Source organism: Micropterus salmoides, unplaced genomic scaffold (genome assembly GCF_014851395.1).
Source record: "Micropterus salmoides isolate LMB-PRFRI ecotype aquatic unplaced genomic scaffold, ASM1485139v1 Ms_hic_scaffold_1, whole genome shotgun sequence".
Lineage (NCBI taxonomy): Eukaryota > Metazoa > Chordata > Actinopteri > Centrarchiformes > Centrarchidae > Micropterus > Micropterus salmoides.
Genome location: NW_024040040.1, coordinates 53,167,632 through 53,187,642, shown reverse-complemented (window position 1 = coordinate 53,187,642; position 20,011 = coordinate 53,167,632). Strand labels below are relative to the sequence as shown.

The 20,011-nt window shown below is 43.8% G+C and overlaps 1 protein-coding gene across 3 annotated transcripts in view; it reads left to right on the top strand.

Annotated features, from left to right (window-relative positions):
• fars2 (phenylalanyl-tRNA synthetase 2, mitochondrial) overlaps positions 1 to 20,011 on the top strand; it is a 184,810-nt gene that overhangs the window by 106,201 nt on the left and 58,598 nt on the right. For all 3 annotated transcript variants that reach the window (XM_038732924.1, XM_038732925.1, XM_038732926.1), the window contains 2 exons: positions 11,018 to 11,178; positions 18,909 to 19,084. In XM_038732924.1, coding sequence (XP_038588852.1) covers positions 11,018 to 11,178; positions 18,909 to 19,084 — 337 coding nt within the window. The remainder of the gene's footprint in view (positions 1 to 11,017; positions 11,179 to 18,908; positions 19,085 to 20,011) is intronic.

Below are 20,011 nucleotides of genomic sequence, written 5' to 3'. Positions count from 1 at the left end.
TTTGTGCTCCCGTATTACTTTCAGTAACAGTTCCACCTCGTTGTCGGTCCATGCAAAAACATCTGTGGTGTGGTTATTCGTCTGTAGTAGAACTTCCCTCTGTCGCTAAATCTTCTGCAAATACGGAGTAGACCACCGGCTACAACAGTCTGAGCTAGAGTCCAAGTCAAGTCTCAAGTCTCTGAGCTAGAGTCCAAGTCAAGTCTCAATTCACTGAGCTAGAGTCCAAGTCAAGTCTCAAGTCTCTGAGCTAGAGTCCAAGTCAAGTCTCAAGTCTCTGAGGTAGAGTCCAAGTCAAGTCTCAAGTCTCTGAGCTAGAGTCCAAGTCAAGTCTCAAGTTTCTGAGCTAGAGTCCAAGTCAAGTCTCAAGTCTTTGAGCTAGAGTCCAAGTCAAGTCTCGAGTTTCTGAGCTAGAGTCCAAGTCAAGTCTCAAGTCTTTGAGCTAGAGTCCAAGTCAAGTCTCAAGTCTCTGAGCTAGAGTCCAAGTCAAGTCTCAAGTCTTTGAGCTAGAGTCCAAGTCAAGTCTCGAGTTTCTGAGCTAGAGTCCAAGTCAAGTCTCAAGTCTTTGAGCTAGAGTCCAAGTCAAGTCTCAAGTCTCTGAGCAAGAGTCCAAGTCAAGTCTCAAGTCTTTCAGCTAGAGTCCAAGTCAAGTCTCAAGTCTCTGAGCTAGAGTCCAAGTCAAGTCTCAAGTCTCTGAGCTAGAGTCCAAGTCAAGTCTCTGAGCTAGAGTCCAAGTCAAGTCTCTGAGCTAAAGTCCAAGTCAAGACTCAAGTCTCTGAGCTAGAGTCCAAGTCAAGTCTCAAGTTTCTGAGCTAGAGTCCAAGTCAAGTCTCAAGTCTCTGAGCAAGAGTCCAAGTCAAGTCTCAAGTCTCTGAGCTAGAGTCCAAGTCAAGTCTCAAGTCTCTGAGCTAGAGTCCAAGTCAAGTCTCAAGTCTCTGAGCTAGAGTCCAAGTCAAGTCTCAAGTCTCTGAGCTAGAGTCCAAGTCAAGTCTCAAGTCTCTGAGCTAGAGTCAAAGTCAAGTCTCAAGTCTTTGAGCTAGAGTCCAAGTCAAGTCTCAAGTCTCTGAGCTAGAGTCCAAGTCAAGTCTCAAGTCTTTGAGCTAGAGTCCAAGTCAAGTCTCGAGTTTCTGAGCTAGAGTCCAAGTCAAGTCTCAAGTCTTTGAGCTAGAGTCCAAGTCAAGTCTCAAGTCTTTGAGCTAGAGTCCAAGTCAAGTCTCAATTCACTGAGCTAGAGTCCAAGTCAAGTCTCAATTCACTGAGCTAGAGTCCAAGTCAAGTCTCAAGTCTCTGAGCTAGAGTCCAAGTCAAGTCTCAAGTCTCTGAGGTAGAGTCCAAGTCAAGTCTCAAGTCTCTGAGCTAGAGTCCAAGTCAAGTCTCAAGTTTCTGAGCTAGAGTCCAAGTCAAGTCTCAAGTCTTTGAGCTAGAGTCCAAGTCAAGTCTCGAGTTTCTGAGCTAGAGTCCAAGTCAAGTCTCAAGTCTTTGAGCTAGAGTCCAAGTCAAGTCTCAAGTCTCTGAGCTAGAGTCCAAGTCAAGTCTCAAGTCTTTGAGCTAGAGTCCAAGTCAAGTCTCGAGTTTCTGAGCTAGAGTCCAAGTCAAGTCTCAAGTCTTTGAGCTAGAGTCCAAGTCAAGTCTCAAGTCTCTGAGCAAGAGTCCAAGTCAAGTCTCAAGTCTTTCAGCTAGAGTCCAAGTCAAGTCTCAAGTCTCTGAGCAAGAGTCCAAGTCAAGTCTCAAGTCTCTGAGCTAGAGTCCAAGTCAAGTCTCAAGTCTCTGAGCTAGAGTCCAAGTCAAGTCTCAAGTCTCTGAGCAAGAGTCCAAGTCAAGTCTCAAGTCTCTGAGCTAGAGTCCAAGTCAAGTCTCAAGTCTCTGAGCTAGAGTCAAAGTCAAGTCTCAAGTCTTTGAGCTAGAGTCCAAGTCAAGTCTCAAGTCTCTGAGCTAGAGTCCAAGTCAAGTCTCAAGTCTTTGAGCTAGAGTCCAAGTCAAGTCTCGAGTTTCTGAGCTAGAGTCCAAGTCAAGTCTCAAGTCTTTGAGCTAGAGTCCAAGTCAAGTCTCAAGTCTTTGAGCTAGAGTCCAAGTCAAGTCTCAATTCACTGAGCTAGAGTCCAAGTCAAGTCTCAATTCACTGAGCTAGAGTCCAAGTCAAGTCTCAAGTCTCTGAGCTAGAGTCCAAGTCAAGTCTCAAGTCTCTGAGGTAGAGTCCAAGTCAAGTCTCAAGTCTCTGAGCTAGAGTCCAAGTCAAGTCTCAAGTTTCTGAGCTAGAGTCCAAGTCAAGTCTCAAGTCTTTGAGCTAGAGTCCAAGTCAAGTCTCGAGTTTCTGAGCTAGAGTCCAAGTCAAGTCTCAAGTCTTTGAGCTAGAGTCCAAGTCAAGTCTCAAGTCTCTGAGCTAGAGTCCAAGTCAAGTCTCAAGTCTTTGAGCTAGAGTCCAAGTCAAGTCTCGAGTTTCTGAGCTAGAGTCCAAGTCAAGTCTCAAGTCTTTGAGCTAGAGTCCAAGTCAAGTCTCAAGTCTCTGAGCAAGAGTCCAAGTCAAGTCTCAAGTCTTTCAGCTAGAGTCCAAGTCAAGTCTCAAGTCTCTGAGCTAGAGTCCAAGTCAAGTCTCAAGTCTCTGAGCTAGAGTCCAAGTCAAGTCTCTGAGCTAGAGTCCAAGTCAAGTCTCTGAGCTAAAGTCCAAGTCAAGACTCACGTCTCTGAGCTAGAGTCCAAGTCAAGTCTCAAGTTTCTGAGCTAGAGTCCAAGTCAAGTCTCAAGTCTCTGAGCAAGAGTCCAAGTCAAGTCTCAAGTCTCTGAGCTAGAGTCCAAGTCAAGTCTCAAGTCTCTGAGCTAGAGTCAAAGTCAAGTCTCAAGTCTTTGAGCTAGAGTCCAAGTCAAGTCTCAAGTCTCTGAGCTAGAGTCCAAGTCAAGTCTCAAGTCTTTGAGCTAGAGTCCAAGTCAAGTCTCGAGTTTCTGAGCTAGAGTCCAAGTCAAGTCTCAAGTCTTTGAGCTAGAGTCCAAGTCAAGTCTCAAGTCTTTGAGCTAGAGTCCAAGTCAAGTCTCAAGTCTCTGAGCTAGAGTCCAAGTCAAGTCTCAAGTCTCTGAGCTAGAGTCCAAGTCTCTGAGCTAGAGTCCAAGTCAAGTCTCAAGTCTTTGAGCTAGAGTCCAAGTCAAGTCTCAAGTCTCTGAGCAAGAGTCCAAGTCAAGTCTCAAGTCTTTCAGCTAGAGTCCAAGTCAAGTCTCAAGTCTCTGAGCTAGAGTCCAAGTCAAGTCTTTGAGCTAGAGTCCAAGTCAAGTCTCAAGTCTCTGAGCAAGAGTCCAAGTCAAGTCTCAAGTCTCTGAGCAAGAGTCCAAGTCAAGTCTCAAGTCTCTGAGCTAGAGTCCAAGTCAAGTCTCTGAGCAAGAGTCCAAGTCAAGTCTCAAGTCTCTGAGCTAGAGTCCAAGTCAAGTCTCAAGTCTCTGAGCAAGAGTCCAAGTCAAGTCTCAAGTCTCTGAGCTAGAGTCCAAGTCAAGTCTCTGAGCTAGAGTCCAAGTCAAGTCTCTGAGCTAGAGTCCAAGTCAAGTCTCAAGTCTTTGAGCTAGAGTCCAAGTCAAGTCTCAAGTCTCTGAGCAAGAGTCCAAGTCAAGTCTCAAGTCTTTCAGCTAGAGTCCAAGTCAAGTCTCAAGTCTCTGAGCAAGAGTCCAAGTCAAGTCTCAAGTCTTTCAGCTAGAGTCCAAGTCAAGTCTCAAGTCTCTGAGCTAGAGTCCAAGTCAAGTCTCAAGTCTCTGAGCAAGAGTCCAAGTCAAGTCTCAAGTCTCTGAGCAAGAGTCCAAGTCAAGTCTCAAGTCTCTGAGCTAGAGTCCAAGTCAAGTCTCAAGTCTCTGAGCAAGAGTCCAAGTCAAGTCTCAAGTCTCTGAGCTAGAGTCCAAGTCAAGTCTCAAGTCTCTGAGCTAGAGTCCAAGTCAAGTCTCTGAGCTAGAGTCCAAGTCAAGTCTCAAGTCTCTGAGCTAGAGTCCAAGTCAAGTCTCAAGTCTCTGAGCTAGAGTCCAAGTCAAGTCTCAAGTCTCTGAGCAAGAGTCCAAGTCAAGTCTCAAGTCTCTGAGCTAGAGTCCAAGTCAAGTCTCTGAGCTAGAGTCCAAGTCAAGTCTCAAGTCTCTGAGCTAGAGTCCAAGTCAAGTCTCAAGTCTCTGAGCTAGAGTCCAAGTCAAGTCTCAAGTCTCTGAGCAAGAGTCCAAGTCAAGTCTCAAGTCTCTGAGCTAGAGTCCAAGTCAAGTCTCAAGTCTCTGAGCTAGAGTCCAAGTCAAGTCTCAAGTCTCTGAGCAAGAGTCCAAGTCAAGTCTCAAGTCTCTGAGCTAGAGTCCAAGTCAAGTCTCTGAGCTAGAGTCCAAGTCAAGTCTCAAGTCTCTGAGCTAGAGTCCAAGTCAATAAACATGTCTGTTTTTAACTTAGGAAGCAGTGGAGTGAGAGAGTTGAGGAGCCTATATGTGCTGAGCCAGAAACTCTAATGAATGTAATTAAAAGGACACAAAGTTGTGAACATTGGTCATAAAAACTGGCAGAGGGCAATGAAAAACGTGACTCTCCTGTGAATATCGAGTGGGATGGTGACCTCTGTGGCCTCCAGCGTGCTGCATGTGACATCGTATTATTCTTATGGTCACTTTCAGTCCGTCGTCAGTTCAAGCTGGAGTCTGATATGAACCACGTTTACAAAGCGAATGTAGCTTTATTCTTCACACAAAGATGTTGTTACGTTTCAGTTATTTGACAATTCGTACTGAGATCAGACACAGTATCTGCTGATAATAGTCCAACAGACTAAGTTCATGTAGCTAAATCAACTTCAGAGACAGTTTAATGTTTAACTCTACAGACGCAGGAAGCTTAGTTCCTCTGTCTCTTACGTTTGTCTCTTACATTATCATCTCCTTTATTATTTGTTGGTGAAAGTTGTAATATATTCATCATGGGTTTTTTTGTTTGTTTTCAAGTGTCCATTATGGAAAATCAATGAGTAAGTTTCGTCATAGTTTCTGTAGAGGAAACTGGGGGAAAGGAGGCGAGACAGGAGATGAGAGAAAAGCCACAAGTGATGAGAAAAAAAGGGAAACTAGAGAGAAAAGACATGAGTGAGGAGGAGACAGGCAGGAGAACCGTGAGGACAATTATTGAGACAGGAAAGATGAATGGATAAATGGAAGTGGAGAGAAGAGAATAGCAAAGAAGATTTGTGGAGGGAAGACAAAGAGGATACAAGAGAATGAAGTCAGGAGGTGACGGAGCAGCAGAGAGAGAGGTGTAGAGGAGGAGGGTATCAGATTGATTGTGCATCATCATGAAGTGGAGATTTATTCCAGCGCGTTCCCTCATCTCCTGCGACCCCTCGACCCCACGCTCATTAGCATAGAAACCACATTCCCCGGCTACCGATTGGACCGGGACCGACAAGACCAGGATGTAAAGGAGGAAGTGTGTGTGTTTGCGTGCACGGGCGCTTTGTGGACTCGCCTACGAGGAGGGCAGGCGGGGTTACTCATCATCATAATAAGCAGAAGCATTTCCAATCAAAGCAGATAATTCTTCCTCCCTCCAGCTCGCTCGCCGAGTCTTGTTTTGTTGCGTGTGTGTGTGTGTGCGTGCGTGTGCTCGTGGGTGTGTTTGCCCATTAGTGGAGAGCCATTTAAATGCCCCCACGCACAAATATTTAGAAAAATGTCCAGATTACATCCCGAGCCTCTCCGCCCACTCCTCACCCAGCCGTTGACCTCCGGAGATGAGTCTGAAAGCCGAACAGCCCGTGGCCACGATGCTGCTGCACACAACTAATTATTTCTGCAGGTTTGTGTAAAAGTAGTAATATAGGAATCTCATCTCTGTGTTGGTTTTTGTTCTTTCTGCAGCGACACATAATGTGTCTCTGCTGGTCTCAGTGTGACCAGCAGCATACCAACATACCCAGCATACTCCCGTCCAGTTAAAGCTGGTTTGACACATTCAGCTGCCCCCCGTTACAAAACTACACCAAAACACTTCAGGTACATCCAGGAACCTTAAAGTTCTTGGTAAAGATGGCGGTCATGCTTAAAAGAAACCACCGTTGACTGTTGGAGACCAGAACGCAAACCACAATTGCTGACTTTCCACCCCGACCTGGTCCCTGAAAGAAACACTACGTCCACCTTTACCCTTGAGAGACGACCGTACATGGAGGATTTTGGGGGGAAAAGTTAAACACACCTGCATACATACCAAAGACTGGTGCTGTTTTGTTCTCTTACAAAAGTCCTACAAAAATATGGGTGGCAGTGGCGCAGTGGATAAGACTATGCCTTTGGTGTGAGAGACCCGGGTTCAATCCCCCACTGTGACCCATCCACCATTGTGTACCTGAGCAAGACACTTAACCCCTCGTTGCTCCAGAGGCGTGCGACCTCTGACATGTATGGCAATTGTAAGTCGCTTTGGATAAAAGCGTCAGCTAAATGATTAAACGTAAAAACGGACAAAACTTCGCTTTTCCCCTCTCCTTTATTGAGTTATAAATCTTTTTTGTAATAGGTTTGCAAAGTGAAAAAAGTTGTTGCTGTGATGTAGAGACAGAGCTCATTTAAAACTTTATGGATGAAAGATCCTTTTGTTACAGATTAATAACTCACCGCTCTGAAACTCTCGCTCCAGTCCATGTTGCTAAGCTGGTCGGCAACACGTACTGCTGAACCCGAGCTGTTTACCGGCTTCTCGCTGACCCGCCCTTCTCTGCTTCTGATTGGCTAGTGTTTTTTGTGCATGTAACAGGTTTGCAAAGTGAAAAAGCCCCAAAGTCCAGCCAAAACGAAGGTACCATCTCCCACAGAAAACTCTGCTCTGAACTGCCTGAACAGCTCGATTGTAGTCCAGCGATTACTTCAATAACCTGTCGCCGTCACTATCGTAATTCTGAAACCATGTTTTTGGTGACAGTTTCCCTCAAACTTCAGTGTATTCAGCTGTTTCTTGTATTCCACTTACAATTATCCAGTAAAATTAATTGATCCAAAGGGCGGATCATTCATACATTAACCCTGAAGACCTGAACCGCTGTACCAGAGCGTCTGATTTGCTGGCTTATATCGGTATCTGATAGGTTGACAACCTGCTCTGTCCATGTTGTGACCTGCTGAATCCACTTAAACATCCTGTATTGATTTCATCTGGTAAATCCTCTTCAGTCGTGAGGAGGAGGAGGCAGCTTAGAGGGATTTGAAGCCTTCCCATGTGGCACATCGACTGTTTCCTGGTGGAATAAATGTTGCTGAAACTCTGTTGGCAACAAACAATAACGCCGAGACGCAAAATACGACGACAGCCGATTAAGAGTGAAAAAATCATCTCGTGATAGAAACTGAACTGTTGCAGAATCACACAGAGTGCTTAGGTTTTATAAATTTGAAGAACATCCAGTTCCTGAATTGACTGAAGTTACTTCAGAATTAAATCCCACATGTTTCACTCCCTGGCTGAAGGTTTCTTAAACTGCGGATCACGACCCAGACAGAGGTCACGGGCGCAGTTTGTGGAGGGTAGACGCATCAATAAGGAAACAGGTTTGTCTCAATTAGTCCGAATCCCAGGGAGAGAAACCGCTTCCCTCTCATGTGGGTCCCAGGCTGAAAACGCCTGAAATCCTTGGAATTACCCATAATCCTTTATTTCACTGAGCGTTTGCCCTTTGCTTTTGACCTCCCTCAAGGCGGTTGGAGCGTTTTGTTCCGAAATGAGATATCTGCTGTTTGAAACTCTTCACTCTTCCTCCAGCACAATGATTGATGACTCAAAGTGAAGCTGGAGCCCTCCGAAGGATTGGGACCGACTTAAACTGACAATATTGCAGACTGTGTTTTATACTGAAAGATTATTGAAATGTTGAAGGAATTTCAATGTATGTTTTACCTCATTGCATGCAGAGACTGACCTGGACTCAGTTTTGTTAGATTAGTTCATTTATCCAAAGCGACTTACTTGTTCATGGGTCACAGTGGGGGACTGAACCCGTGTCTCTCACACCAAAGGCAGGCGTCTTATCCATTGTGCCATCACCACCCTTGTTATAGATTATAGTCTTAAATTCAGTTTGTAACGCACTTAGGAGCCCCTTAGCGTCATAGGTACAATATACTCGCAGGTTCTTTCATGCTGCGGTCCCCGTCTGGAGGTCTGAAGCCGACGACGCCGTTGTCTCAGTTTATTTGTGTTCTCGCCATATTGGAAAATTGGAAACTTTTTGCTAGTTCTAGTGCTTCAAAGTGGTTTTAGAAAGTGAAGAGAAGATATTTCCTAAGAGGAGTAGCAATGCAAATAAGAGTAAATTAACACACAGGAGAGATTTGTAAAGGAAAAATCACAACAAGAGCTTAACGAACAAATATGGAAACAGACTTTAAATAATGAGTAACTTCCCTGTGATGATCCCCTCATGCACAAGACGCCGCCACCTAAACCCCGAGCAGCCCGGCCTGCGTCAGTGCTCTTGAGCAGCAGACTTCAGTCTTGCTGCCTTTAGAGAATCGCACTCGCTGACACACTGAGTGAACGGAGAGCGGAGGCGAATTTCCCTCATGGGCGATCAATAAAGTCTCAACAAATAACTGGAGAAACATTGGAAATAATACGAGAATGTCAGCTGTGTGTGTGTGGGAGGCTAAGGTTGCATGGATTTATTGACAGCATTAAGTTGAAGTGTTGAATAATATAGAGGAGTCCACTGAAGCAGCAGCAGTACCTGCTGACACACACACACACACACACACACACACACACCTAGTTGTTTTTCTCAGACTGCCAGCGAGTAAAATCTGCTGCAACGCTGATGGCAGATTATCTGAAGCAGACGTGGTCGGTTATGTTTGGCTTCACTTTGTGGATGTCTGCATGTTTGTGTTGGGCTGCGACACCTGCAGCTCTGCAGGGCGTCTGTCGGAACGACAAGTCCACAACAACAAGATTTACCCCAAACAGTTTTATTTGTGTCACTGATTTTAACTGTGTCAGTGCTGGGCAATCACGATTAATCACGTGCTTTTCTTGCGATTAATCGCATTGTTACGTGCAAAATTTAATAATCTATTCTAAAGTAGTGTATTGTGCACTTTTAATTTAAATTCTCTGCAAACCACATGTACATTTACAAACACTTTAAACAAATAAGGAGCTTTTTACCAGCAGTATTCCCTTTACACAGCAGCAATAAAATATTTCTTGTAAATCTCAAATTAAACATTAATGTAATCAAATCAAATATTAAACCAAAGCTATTTGTTATTGCCAGGGCGTTACCTTTTATTTAGCTTGTGTTTTTTTTCTGAACAGGTATCAGCAGGTATCTTTTATCAGCGAGCAGCATAAACACTAATGGATTGGGACGATGTCAAACCAGGGTTTGACTGTGTCTGTATTTCCAGAGCCAGTGAGCAACAGGCTTTCAAAATAATAATAATAAAAAAAAACTGCGTGAACGTGGGATAAAATAATTGTCGGCATTAATTACTTAACGCATAGCAAACATATGGACGTTTGATAAGGACCGCTTGGTGTCGCTTTTTAATACTCTAGACAAAACCTGGGCTAAAAAAGTTATAGTTGGTTCAAACCAGGCTAACACTGTAGAGGATGAGGAGGAAGGTAGGACTAAAACACCAGATAATACCGGACTTTGACTCGACAAGTGGGATTCCCTTATTGCTTTGGACATCTAAGTAGCAAAGAACACCAGATTGTATTGGAGTCTAAACGCTGGTGAATACTTGACCAAACAAGGCTAAAACTAAATAGGGACTAAAATTCCAGAGAATATTGGACCAATCACGGGTCACAAACAGTTGTAAATGGACCAAACTAGAAATGAAACAGTAGTAAATATTATATCATACCAGGACCAAACACCAGAGAATATTGTAGTGTGAGAGACTCGGGTTCAATTCCCCACTGCGACACGTCCACCATTGTGTCCGTGAGTAAGACACTTGCTCCAGAGGCGTGCCACCTCTGACATCAATAGCAATTGTAAGTCGCTTTGGATAAAAGCGTCAGCAAAATGAATAAATGTAAAGGACCAAAACCGGGCTGAAATTAACTAACACATTCTCTCTCCCAACTCCACACATATGGACGCTTGCTCAAACCCCTTGGCGTCGCCTTTTAACTCCCTGGGTACCCTTTGTTGTAATTTTTCATCGTGTAGGGCTCCGCGGTCAAGTTAGCAATAAGAAATATGCAGCTTACAACTAGCTTAACAACTAGTTAATGTTGTTAATGTTCTAAAACATTGTGAAATGTCATAATTTGGCACCAAAACTACTTGGTTAGGTTCAGGAAAACATCAGGGATTGGCTTAAGATAACAACGTTACTTAATAACTTATGTAAGCAAAGTAACGTGACTTACGTAACTTAAATTGAAAAACTTCATTGTTGACTTTTTTTTGTTATTGAACACCAGTCCCCTGGTTGAAAGTCTGGTTTCTGGCCCATCGTCAGACACTACTCAGACTTTTGTGTTAAATATCCTACACCTGCCTTTAGCTTTCATAAACAACAGGACTTCCCTCAGTGCGATTAACTACGACACAAAGGGGCTCCACAAACTGACGCCAAGGGGTCTTGACCATGCATCCATATGTGACGACGTGGGAGTGAGAACGCGTTGTTCTGCATGACTTTAATTCATACTTTTAGGTTCGCAACAGTTAGCTTTATTTAAAGCTGCATTACTTGTGACAAACACTCACCGCTGACATATTATCACCTTTTAAAGCGGTTATTGTTAACATTTTAACTTGAACCTGCCTTTGACACAGAGCAACAATCATCTCACTCTCCTTGTAGCTCTGGTTTGGTCTCCACCAAGAAAAGTATCTGTCTGTCTGAGCTTCACTATGTTCAGCAGCTGCTCTCGAGCTGGGTGTCTGCTGCTGGGCAGCTCATGTACGGTGGCTTTATCAGAAAACACCTGCCGGAAACATGGAGACTGACCCAGACAGCTGAGCTGAGATGTTCGCATGTTTGCTGACAGTTTGTTACGTCGTGTGTTTTTTTGCAGCGGGAGCCGGAAACAAGGCGGGCTGGGCCTTCGGTCTCGGCCTGGAGAGACTGGCCATGGTCCTGTACAGCATCCCAGACATCCGGCTGTTCTGGAGTCGGGACGAACGCTTCCTCAAACAGTTCAGAGTGCAGGACGTCCAGCAGCCCGTCTGCTTCCAGGTACAAATGCCAGGTTCTATAAAGAACATGTTGACGAATAGTTTAAGATAATTTAAGATAATACTTCACTCAAGATAGAACACTTGCTGCTTCGTGAGCAACAACATAAGTTTAATAATTCGAGGGATCCTTGTTCTTTTTCTGCACTAACATTTAATTCATCAGTAAGTTGGATATATATTTACGAGCTTTTAGACAACCGCTTACTTTTTGACTTTTTGAAAGTCACTTCTTTCCTTCAACGTTGTACTAGAAACTAAAGGTTCCTCTTCAGTTTGTCTCTCCTGCTATCATGACGCATGGCATAAATATTCTTTCTTTAAACGAACATAGATGGATTACTCTCTGTCCTTTCCTTCTCTCTCTTCTTTCTGTTTGTTATTCCGTGTGTTCACTCGTCCATTTGTCTCTCTGCTTGACTGAGGATTCAGCCGAACATTTGCACTCAGTAACCTCTGCCTTCAAACGCCTCCATCTCCCTCCATCAGCCTCCCACACACTCACTGTGTTTGTGTGTAACCATCCGTCATGTCATCTTTAGCCGCAGTCAGTAACCTGTAATAAGCCGGTTTGCTGCAGATAACGTATTCGTATGCGGCGGCGACACTCAGCTCGTGGAGGAGGACGTGGAGCTAGAGAGGAGGCTACGTTAGCCGCTACTAGCACGACACACCCGACTCTGACTGAGCTGTTAGCGATCGAGCTGCATTGTGGGTAATGTAGGCCGCGGCGTTTGATCCTTTTTGTTTTAAACTGTCCGTCCGAGTTACAGGAGCCGAACGTTCTCGTGAAGCTTCATCAGCTGGAAACTGTAGCTGCTGTTCAGGCTCTGCTCTGTGTGTAAGCTCCTCGTTCTCACCTGTTCCTCCGTTTGCCCTCTCTTTGGATCCAAAGGTACCTGTGTGTGTGTTAGTGTGTGTGTGTGTGTGTGTGTTAGAGTGTGTGTCCTAGCCTCTTAGCCTCATGTATAAAACATTTTGACAGTGGGTGCTCACATCAGCTGGCACCAGTCACTTCCCCTGACCCCACCATCATCAAAACGCACACACACACACTCTTAACACACACACTAACACTCTAACACACACACTCTAACACTCTAACACACACACTCTAACACTCTAACACACACACTCTAACACACACACTAACACTCTAACACACACACTCTAACACACACACTCTAACACACACACTAACACTCTAACACTCTAACACACACACTCTAACACTCTAACACACACACTCTAAGACACACACTCTAACACACACACTCTAACACTCTAACACACACACTCTAACACACACACTCTAACACACACACTCTAACACACACACTCTAACACTCTAACACACACACTCTAACACACACACTCTAACACACACACTCTAACACTCTAACACACACACTCTAACACACACACTCTAACACACACACACTAACATTCTAACACGCACACTCTAACACACACACTCTAACACTCTAACACACACACTCTAACACACACACTCTAACACACACACTAACACTCTAACACGCACACTCTAACACACACACTCTAACACACACACACACTCTAACACACACACTCTAACACACACACTCTAACACACACACACTCTAACACACACACACTAACACTCTAACACGCACACTCTAACACACACTCTAACACACACACACTAACACTCTAACACGCACACTCTAACACACACACTCTAACACACACACACTAACACTCTAACACGCACACTCTAACACACACACACTAACACTCTAACACGCACACTCTAACACACACACTCTAACACACACACTCTAACACTCTAACACGCACACTCTAACACACACACTAACACACACACTCTAACACTCTAACACACAAACACACACACTCTATAACACAAACACACACACACACACAAACACACACACTCTAACACTCTAACACACAAACACACACACTCTAACAAACACACTAACACACTAACACACAAACACACACACTCTAACACTCTAACACACAAACACACACACTCTAACACTCTAACACACAAACACACACTCTAACACTCTAACACACAAACACACACACTCTAACACTCTAACACTCTAACACACAAACACACACACTCTAACACTCTAACACACAAACACACACACTCTAACACTCTAACACACAAACACACACACTCTAACAAACACACTAACACACTAACACACAAACACACACACTCTAACACTCTAACACACAAACACACACACTCTAACAAACACACTAACACACTAACACACAAACACACACACTCTAACACACAAACACACACACACCAACACACTAACACACTAACACACAAACACACACACTCTAACACACAAACACACACACACTAACACACAAACACACACACTAACACACTAACACACAAACACACACTCTAACACACAAACACACACACACTAACACACTAACACACAAACACACACACTCTAACACACTAACACTCTAACACACAAACACACACACACTAACACACTAACACACAAACACACACACTCTAACACACAAACACACACACACTAACACACTAACACACAAACACACACACTCTAACACACTAACACACAAACACACACACTAACACACTAACACACAAACACACACACTCTAACACACAAACACACACACACTAACACACTAACACACAAACACACACTCTAACACACTAACACACTAACACACTAACACACAAACACACACACTCTATAACACAGCGGTTACTGTGTCCCTGCTAAAGGTCTTTTTTGTCGGCTCTCGTCTTCACTAATGAAGAACATTTCAAGTGACTGTTGGAGGGCAGAGAAGAAGAAAAGAGGTGAGGAAGGTGGAGGAGGAGGAGGACAGAGTAGTGGCTGGAAATGGATTAGGAGAGGAAATAGGGAAGGAATAAACGAGAGGAGGAACAGGACAGGTATGTTAGAAAGATGGAAACAAAATAAACTTGCAGAGGCGGGACGTGAGGACAAACACTGGAAGCAGGAAAGTATTTTGGTTCATCCATCCATCGTCAACCAGGGTCGCGGGGGGCTTGAGCCAATCCCTGCTGCCATTGGCCGAAAGGCGGGGTACACCCTGGACAGGTCGCCAATCCATTGCAGGGCCACACATTGACACCAATTAACACACCTGCATGTCTTTGGATGGTGGGAGGAAGCCGGAGAGAACCCACACGGTCACAGAAAGGCCGGGGCAACCGGGGTTTGAACCCACGACCTTCTTGCTGTGAGGCGACAGTTCTAACCACTGCACGACCGCGCCGGGTTCAATTCAGTTTTATTTATGTAGCGCCAATTTATGACAAAAGTTAAGTCATTGCATTTTTCATATAGAGCCGGTTTAGACGCACCGGGGGGTCTCGTACAGACCGGAAGTACTAGCTAGCTAGTGCTAGCTTTAACGTTTGTGTTAAAAGTGTTGACAGCCCCCCGATGCCCCTACCCTTACCACAACCATCAGAAATGTTAGAACCTAAACCTAAGTCAGTGACTTTATGCATGTTGACCGGCTAACCCTACACAGCCGATGTGCTAGCGGGTAGGGTTAGCCGCCTTTATGTTGTGGCGTTTCATACGGATGCTAAAGTGTATCTTTAGCGTAAAATACTTGGGCTTTGTCACGCTGTCTGAAAGCGTCAGTTAGGACACATTGAGATGAGAACGTGTTTTTGACACATGCAAGAAAAACTTCCTTTTAGCAGATGAAAAAATACCTTGAACAAGTCATTCAGTAAAAACTTAATGGGAGAAAGAAATATGAAAAAGTAGGAAATTTAAAGAAATAGAGGGAAACAAATGAAATGTGGTGGTGAATGAGAGAAAAAGGACAAAAACAAACATGCAAGTTTTGGAAAATAAGAAAGAGGAGGTGTTAAACGTATTGAGGGGGCGAGAAAGAGTTGGAGAAAGAACTGATTAAATGAATGTTAGAGAAAGGAAAGAAAAACAACAGGAAGGAGATAATAACAACAAAATAAGCACTCTGCAAATGCGAGTGAAAAACTTCCCTGGTAAAAGAAATAACTTCACTTCAAACTCTCATCACAAGCTGACTGACCGCATCTCGTTTGACAACTTGTAACACGTGACCCTCAATAAGTACATTGCAGTTCTTTGATTGTAATCTGCTTGTAATTTATCTGTGGTGAGTTACACACAACTCAGGAGGACGCTGCAGCAGCATGAACAGGGACTTTTATTTCTCTGCTGTGACAGCGAACACTTCCATGACGCTTAAACACGTTACGGCTGACTGAAGAAAAGTTCGGGGCTACGCCAGTTAAAAACCCAAAACTTCTCTCCGTCACTCCCCAAACATAGTCAATAACTTTTAGTTCAAAAACCTGTCTGGAAACAGTCAAAGATGGAAACACTTTTTCTGAATAAGTTCTGACGTAGCGAACTTGTAACTCACGTCTTGATCGGCTGTTTCTGCTGTCGCCGTCTTGCCCGGTTGTGCAGAGTTCTGCACGCCGGCTGAATATTTCTTGCAGCTCGCGGCTGGTGACGCTCATCTGTGCTGAGAAAAGAGGTGGATGCAGATCTGGGCAGGTAGCCTTCATCAGCTGTTCTACTGAATTATGCATTCACCTCTTAAAGGTCGTTTTCAGATCCTTTGCTCTGCACACTGATCAAACAGAGTTATCACCGCATATCTTCTCAGTGAATGCTACTTCTACTGAGTGTAATAAAATAACAACGACTCTGAACGTTCATAAAATCATTTATCACCATTGATGAACCCCATAAAGGATATTACAGCGTTTAAAAGCGTTATTTGGAGGTGCATGCAGTTCTCGGCCTAACGCAGGATATTCCCATAACGTGCAGCATTTGCCCGCTTGAAACACATTCCTGAGGACCTCTCTCCATTTTTCTAAGATCAGTGGCCCTCAGGTTTATGCGACTGGTTTTGTTTCTGGTTTGGAACCCAGACTTCTTGTTTATTACAGACATGTGTATCTACTGACGTAACTACGCTCGCCGTAGCCTGGTTTATTCGCTCCGAACCAGCTGATGGAAACGCACAGATTTCACAATGTCTTTGCTTTGTATTTATTTATTTTTTTTAGCGACATTTCAAAAGTACACTTAAAATTCAGATGACAATTAGATGCAAACATGGCTTGTTAGTCAAATTTTATTAAATCATTGTCTTACCAGAGTTTAACTGGTTTAAATGATAAATTGTCGTAACAACATGGCTTTTATATTTTTTGAATGCTCTAATCCTGTAAGTCACCATTACAACTTTCAGGAGGTCACATCGTATCTTTTAAAAGACATACATACATAATAATACATAATTTGATACCATTAAAACTTCAAAAGATAAACATGTTTTTCTGAGCATCGTAATTCCACCATGGTGCGTACGGACTGTTAGATTCTGTTGTTCTTTGTGCTACTGTCAGCGTGACTTTTTATCTGTCTCTGGTGCAGTTTAACAGTTTTTCTGTCTTGTTTTTCCAAAAACTACTTGCCACAGTGACTCTGCAGTGGAGGGAATACCAGAGGGAATTACTGATTCTATCTTTCTTCAATAACCTCATCAAACTGTAACACGACTATGATTAAGATAAAAATAACACTTTAAATGATGACAGAGTAGACTTTTATGATTGCTCTAATAATTAATAATAACTATTTAGACTGTAAGAATTTACACATCAACTTACCGACTCTTGAAGCTACACGTCTATGTGACTCAACAAACCTGCTGAGGACAGACCCGGTTGTCCTGCCGCTGTCCACCTCACACTCCCGTTAGTGTTTATTGATGAACTCGGCTCCTCCAGAGGGACCGGGGGAGCACGGCTCATCTCCTGCCCAGGGTCAGTGCACCTCTCCTGGGCCCAGACTGTCCACCTCTCCCTCTAAACCCTCCTTCGGCCCCCCCCCCCCGGATCCACAGGTAATGAACTGTGACCGTCGGGGGCCAAACAGGAAACAGGCTGCTTATCTGTGTGTGTCCATGTTTGTACACACACAAGGGCCTCTGATCTGTAATAGTGTTGCCACCTCCCCTCCCTCACTCGCCAAATTATTTCAGTACATTTTAAATAATTATAAAAACGCCAAATGAGAACAGTGTCTGCACACCTTCCCCTGCTCCTTCCTGTCTATTTTAACAGTAAAGTTAAAATAACAATGTCTTCCTACACAATGTTACTGGATCTACTGTCTACTATTACGTCTACTTACCTAACCAAGCAAATCACCACCTACCTACCTGCCGTGCCGTCGTGGACGTTTATACTTGTGCGTCGCTCTGCAGTTAAAACGCGAGTTGTGTTGAGTCTCCTCTTCTTCGTTGGTGTAGAGCGACTGAAACTGAGTGGATCGTGTTGGAGTTGGAGCTGAGTTAGTTTTATTGAATTTACTAACACTCAGAAACGAGAGAAGGCGTCGCAGACGTACGACCCTTGAACCGGTTGAGGCAGAAGAAGAAGGTCAACCCCAGAAATGCACAGACCAAACGTGACGCCACCAAGCTGACCAATCACAGTTCTTGCAGTCTGCGTCGCTGCGACGTGTAGTGACTTTTTTGCGGAGGTGTGCGTGTGGCTGCGGCGTAGGGCATACCGTAGATTGAACGCAGAAGTATAAATTGGCCTTAAACAGGGCCATAGCAGGGATTGTAGAAATACTTATAAGTTATTTAACTTTTCTTACTTTCATACGTCAGTCAGTTGCATAAACATGTTTATATCATAATGAATGATATAAGATGGAATATCTCACAATGTGTAAATAAATTATAAAAGATAAAGTTATTTTTGCTGAAAATGCTGAAAGCACAATCTTACTCAAAGCTACCAGACTCCCTTGATAAAAGTAGTAATTTTACCTCTCTGGTCTACTGCTGCCCCGAGCAGCTCGTTTGTTGTTATTGTGTGACTTTGGTGTTTTGAACTCTAAGTCAGACAATAACACAAACAAAAACAACAAAGTCACTCAACAAGACAAACTAACTAGCTGACCGAGGCAGCGGCAGATCAGCAACTTCCATTTCCTGTGAGGTTAAATTACTGTTTTCATTAGGGGAGTCTGGTGGCTTTGACGAGAACGATCTAGTGGCTGTTTCTGGTTAAACAAAAAGGATCTAACTCTTTAAAAAAAACGTTGTAATGACAAGCTGAGCCTGTCAGTGACAAAACATAAAATCAAAATACCGAAGTTACCCTTTAATGGTGGCTGAAGCCCTGCACATACTTGTCAGAGTATAAACAGTACACACCTGAAAGTATGGCAAAGCTAACAGAAAACACTAAATTAATTAAATTTAGAACATGGACAAATGAAAATCAACACAAAGAATTAAAATAAAATGTAATTAAATATAAATAGCATGTCTCAAAAAAGACTGACACAGTGATTATTGTAAAAATCAAACAATTAAAAGGCATCTTAATTAAAACATGGGGTAAAACATTGCTGATGGTCCGTTAGATTACACACCCATCCATCCATCCATCCATCCATCCATCCATCCATCCATCGTCAGCCTCTTATCCTGCATACAGGGTCGCAGGGGATTACACACCCGTTAAATTGAAATAATATCAAGATGTGCTGCCCTGGTTTTTATCTTCTTTCAGCTGCATTAGCTGCTTTTATGTGCCCACGTGTGTTTCAGATGTCTAAATGTCCTGTGTTTGTGTTTTCGCAGCCCCTCAGTAAGTACCCCCCCCTCCACAACGACATCTCCTTCTGGCTGCCGGACAGCAGAGAGAGTGAGGAGGGGCGAGAGAGCTTCATGGCGAATGACTTCTACGAGCTGGTGCGCTCCATCGGAGGGGACCTGGTGGAGAAGGTCTCCCTGGTGGACGAGTTCACGCACCCAAAGTAGGAAAACTTTTGTTATTCAAAACTTAGGAAGGTAAAGAAACCAGACAGAAAGGCAGGAGTTATCTTTTAAGATGGCCGCTAGGTCACGTTAGAGTTAGAGTCATACATTTGTGAACGACCAATCACAGCTCGCTGTCTTTAATGACCTGCGTGACGTCACAACCGCAGGTGGGATTCACTTGGTGTGAAGCTGCTGACGGTTTGAGGGTGAAGGTGAAATGCTGACTAAATAAAAGTTCTGGGTTGAACTCTCTCAGCTGGTCAAAGTCACAGAGTATGGTGTTGATGTTGTGTCTGACCTCGACAGAGTACATCCATATATTCCAAAATATACTTTACTATATAAACAGAGGGACACGGTAGTAAAGGAAACAATAGAGAAGGAGGAGATTTTAGGAAAAGGAGGCTGAAGAACGTAAGGACAGAGGAAAGAGACAAAGACAAGGCAAGAGGAGAAGGAAAGGAAAGAGGAGAGGTAAGAAGTGAAGAAGGTAAGAAGTGAAGAAGGTAAGGATGTGAAGAGGAAAGAGAGAAAGGAGAGAGGAGAAGGAAAGAGGAGAGGTAAGAAGTGAAGAGGAAAGAGAGAAAGGAAAGAGGAGAGGAGAAGGAAAGAGGAGAGGTAAGAAGTCAAGAAGGTAAGAAGTGAAGAGGAAAGAGAGAAAGGAAAGGAAAGAGTAGAGGAGAAGGAAAGGAAAGAGGAGAGGTAAGAAGTGAAGAGGAAAGAGAGAAAGGAAAGAGGAGAAGGAAAGGAAAGAGGAGAGGAGAAGGAAAGGAAAGAGGAGAAGGAAAGGAAAGAGGAGAAGGAAAGGAAAGAGGAGAGGTAAGAAGTGAAGAGGAAAGAGAAAAAGGAAAGAGGAGAAGGAACGGAAAGAGGAGAGGTAAGAAGTGAAGAGGAAAGAGAGAAAGGAAAGAGGAGAGGTAAGA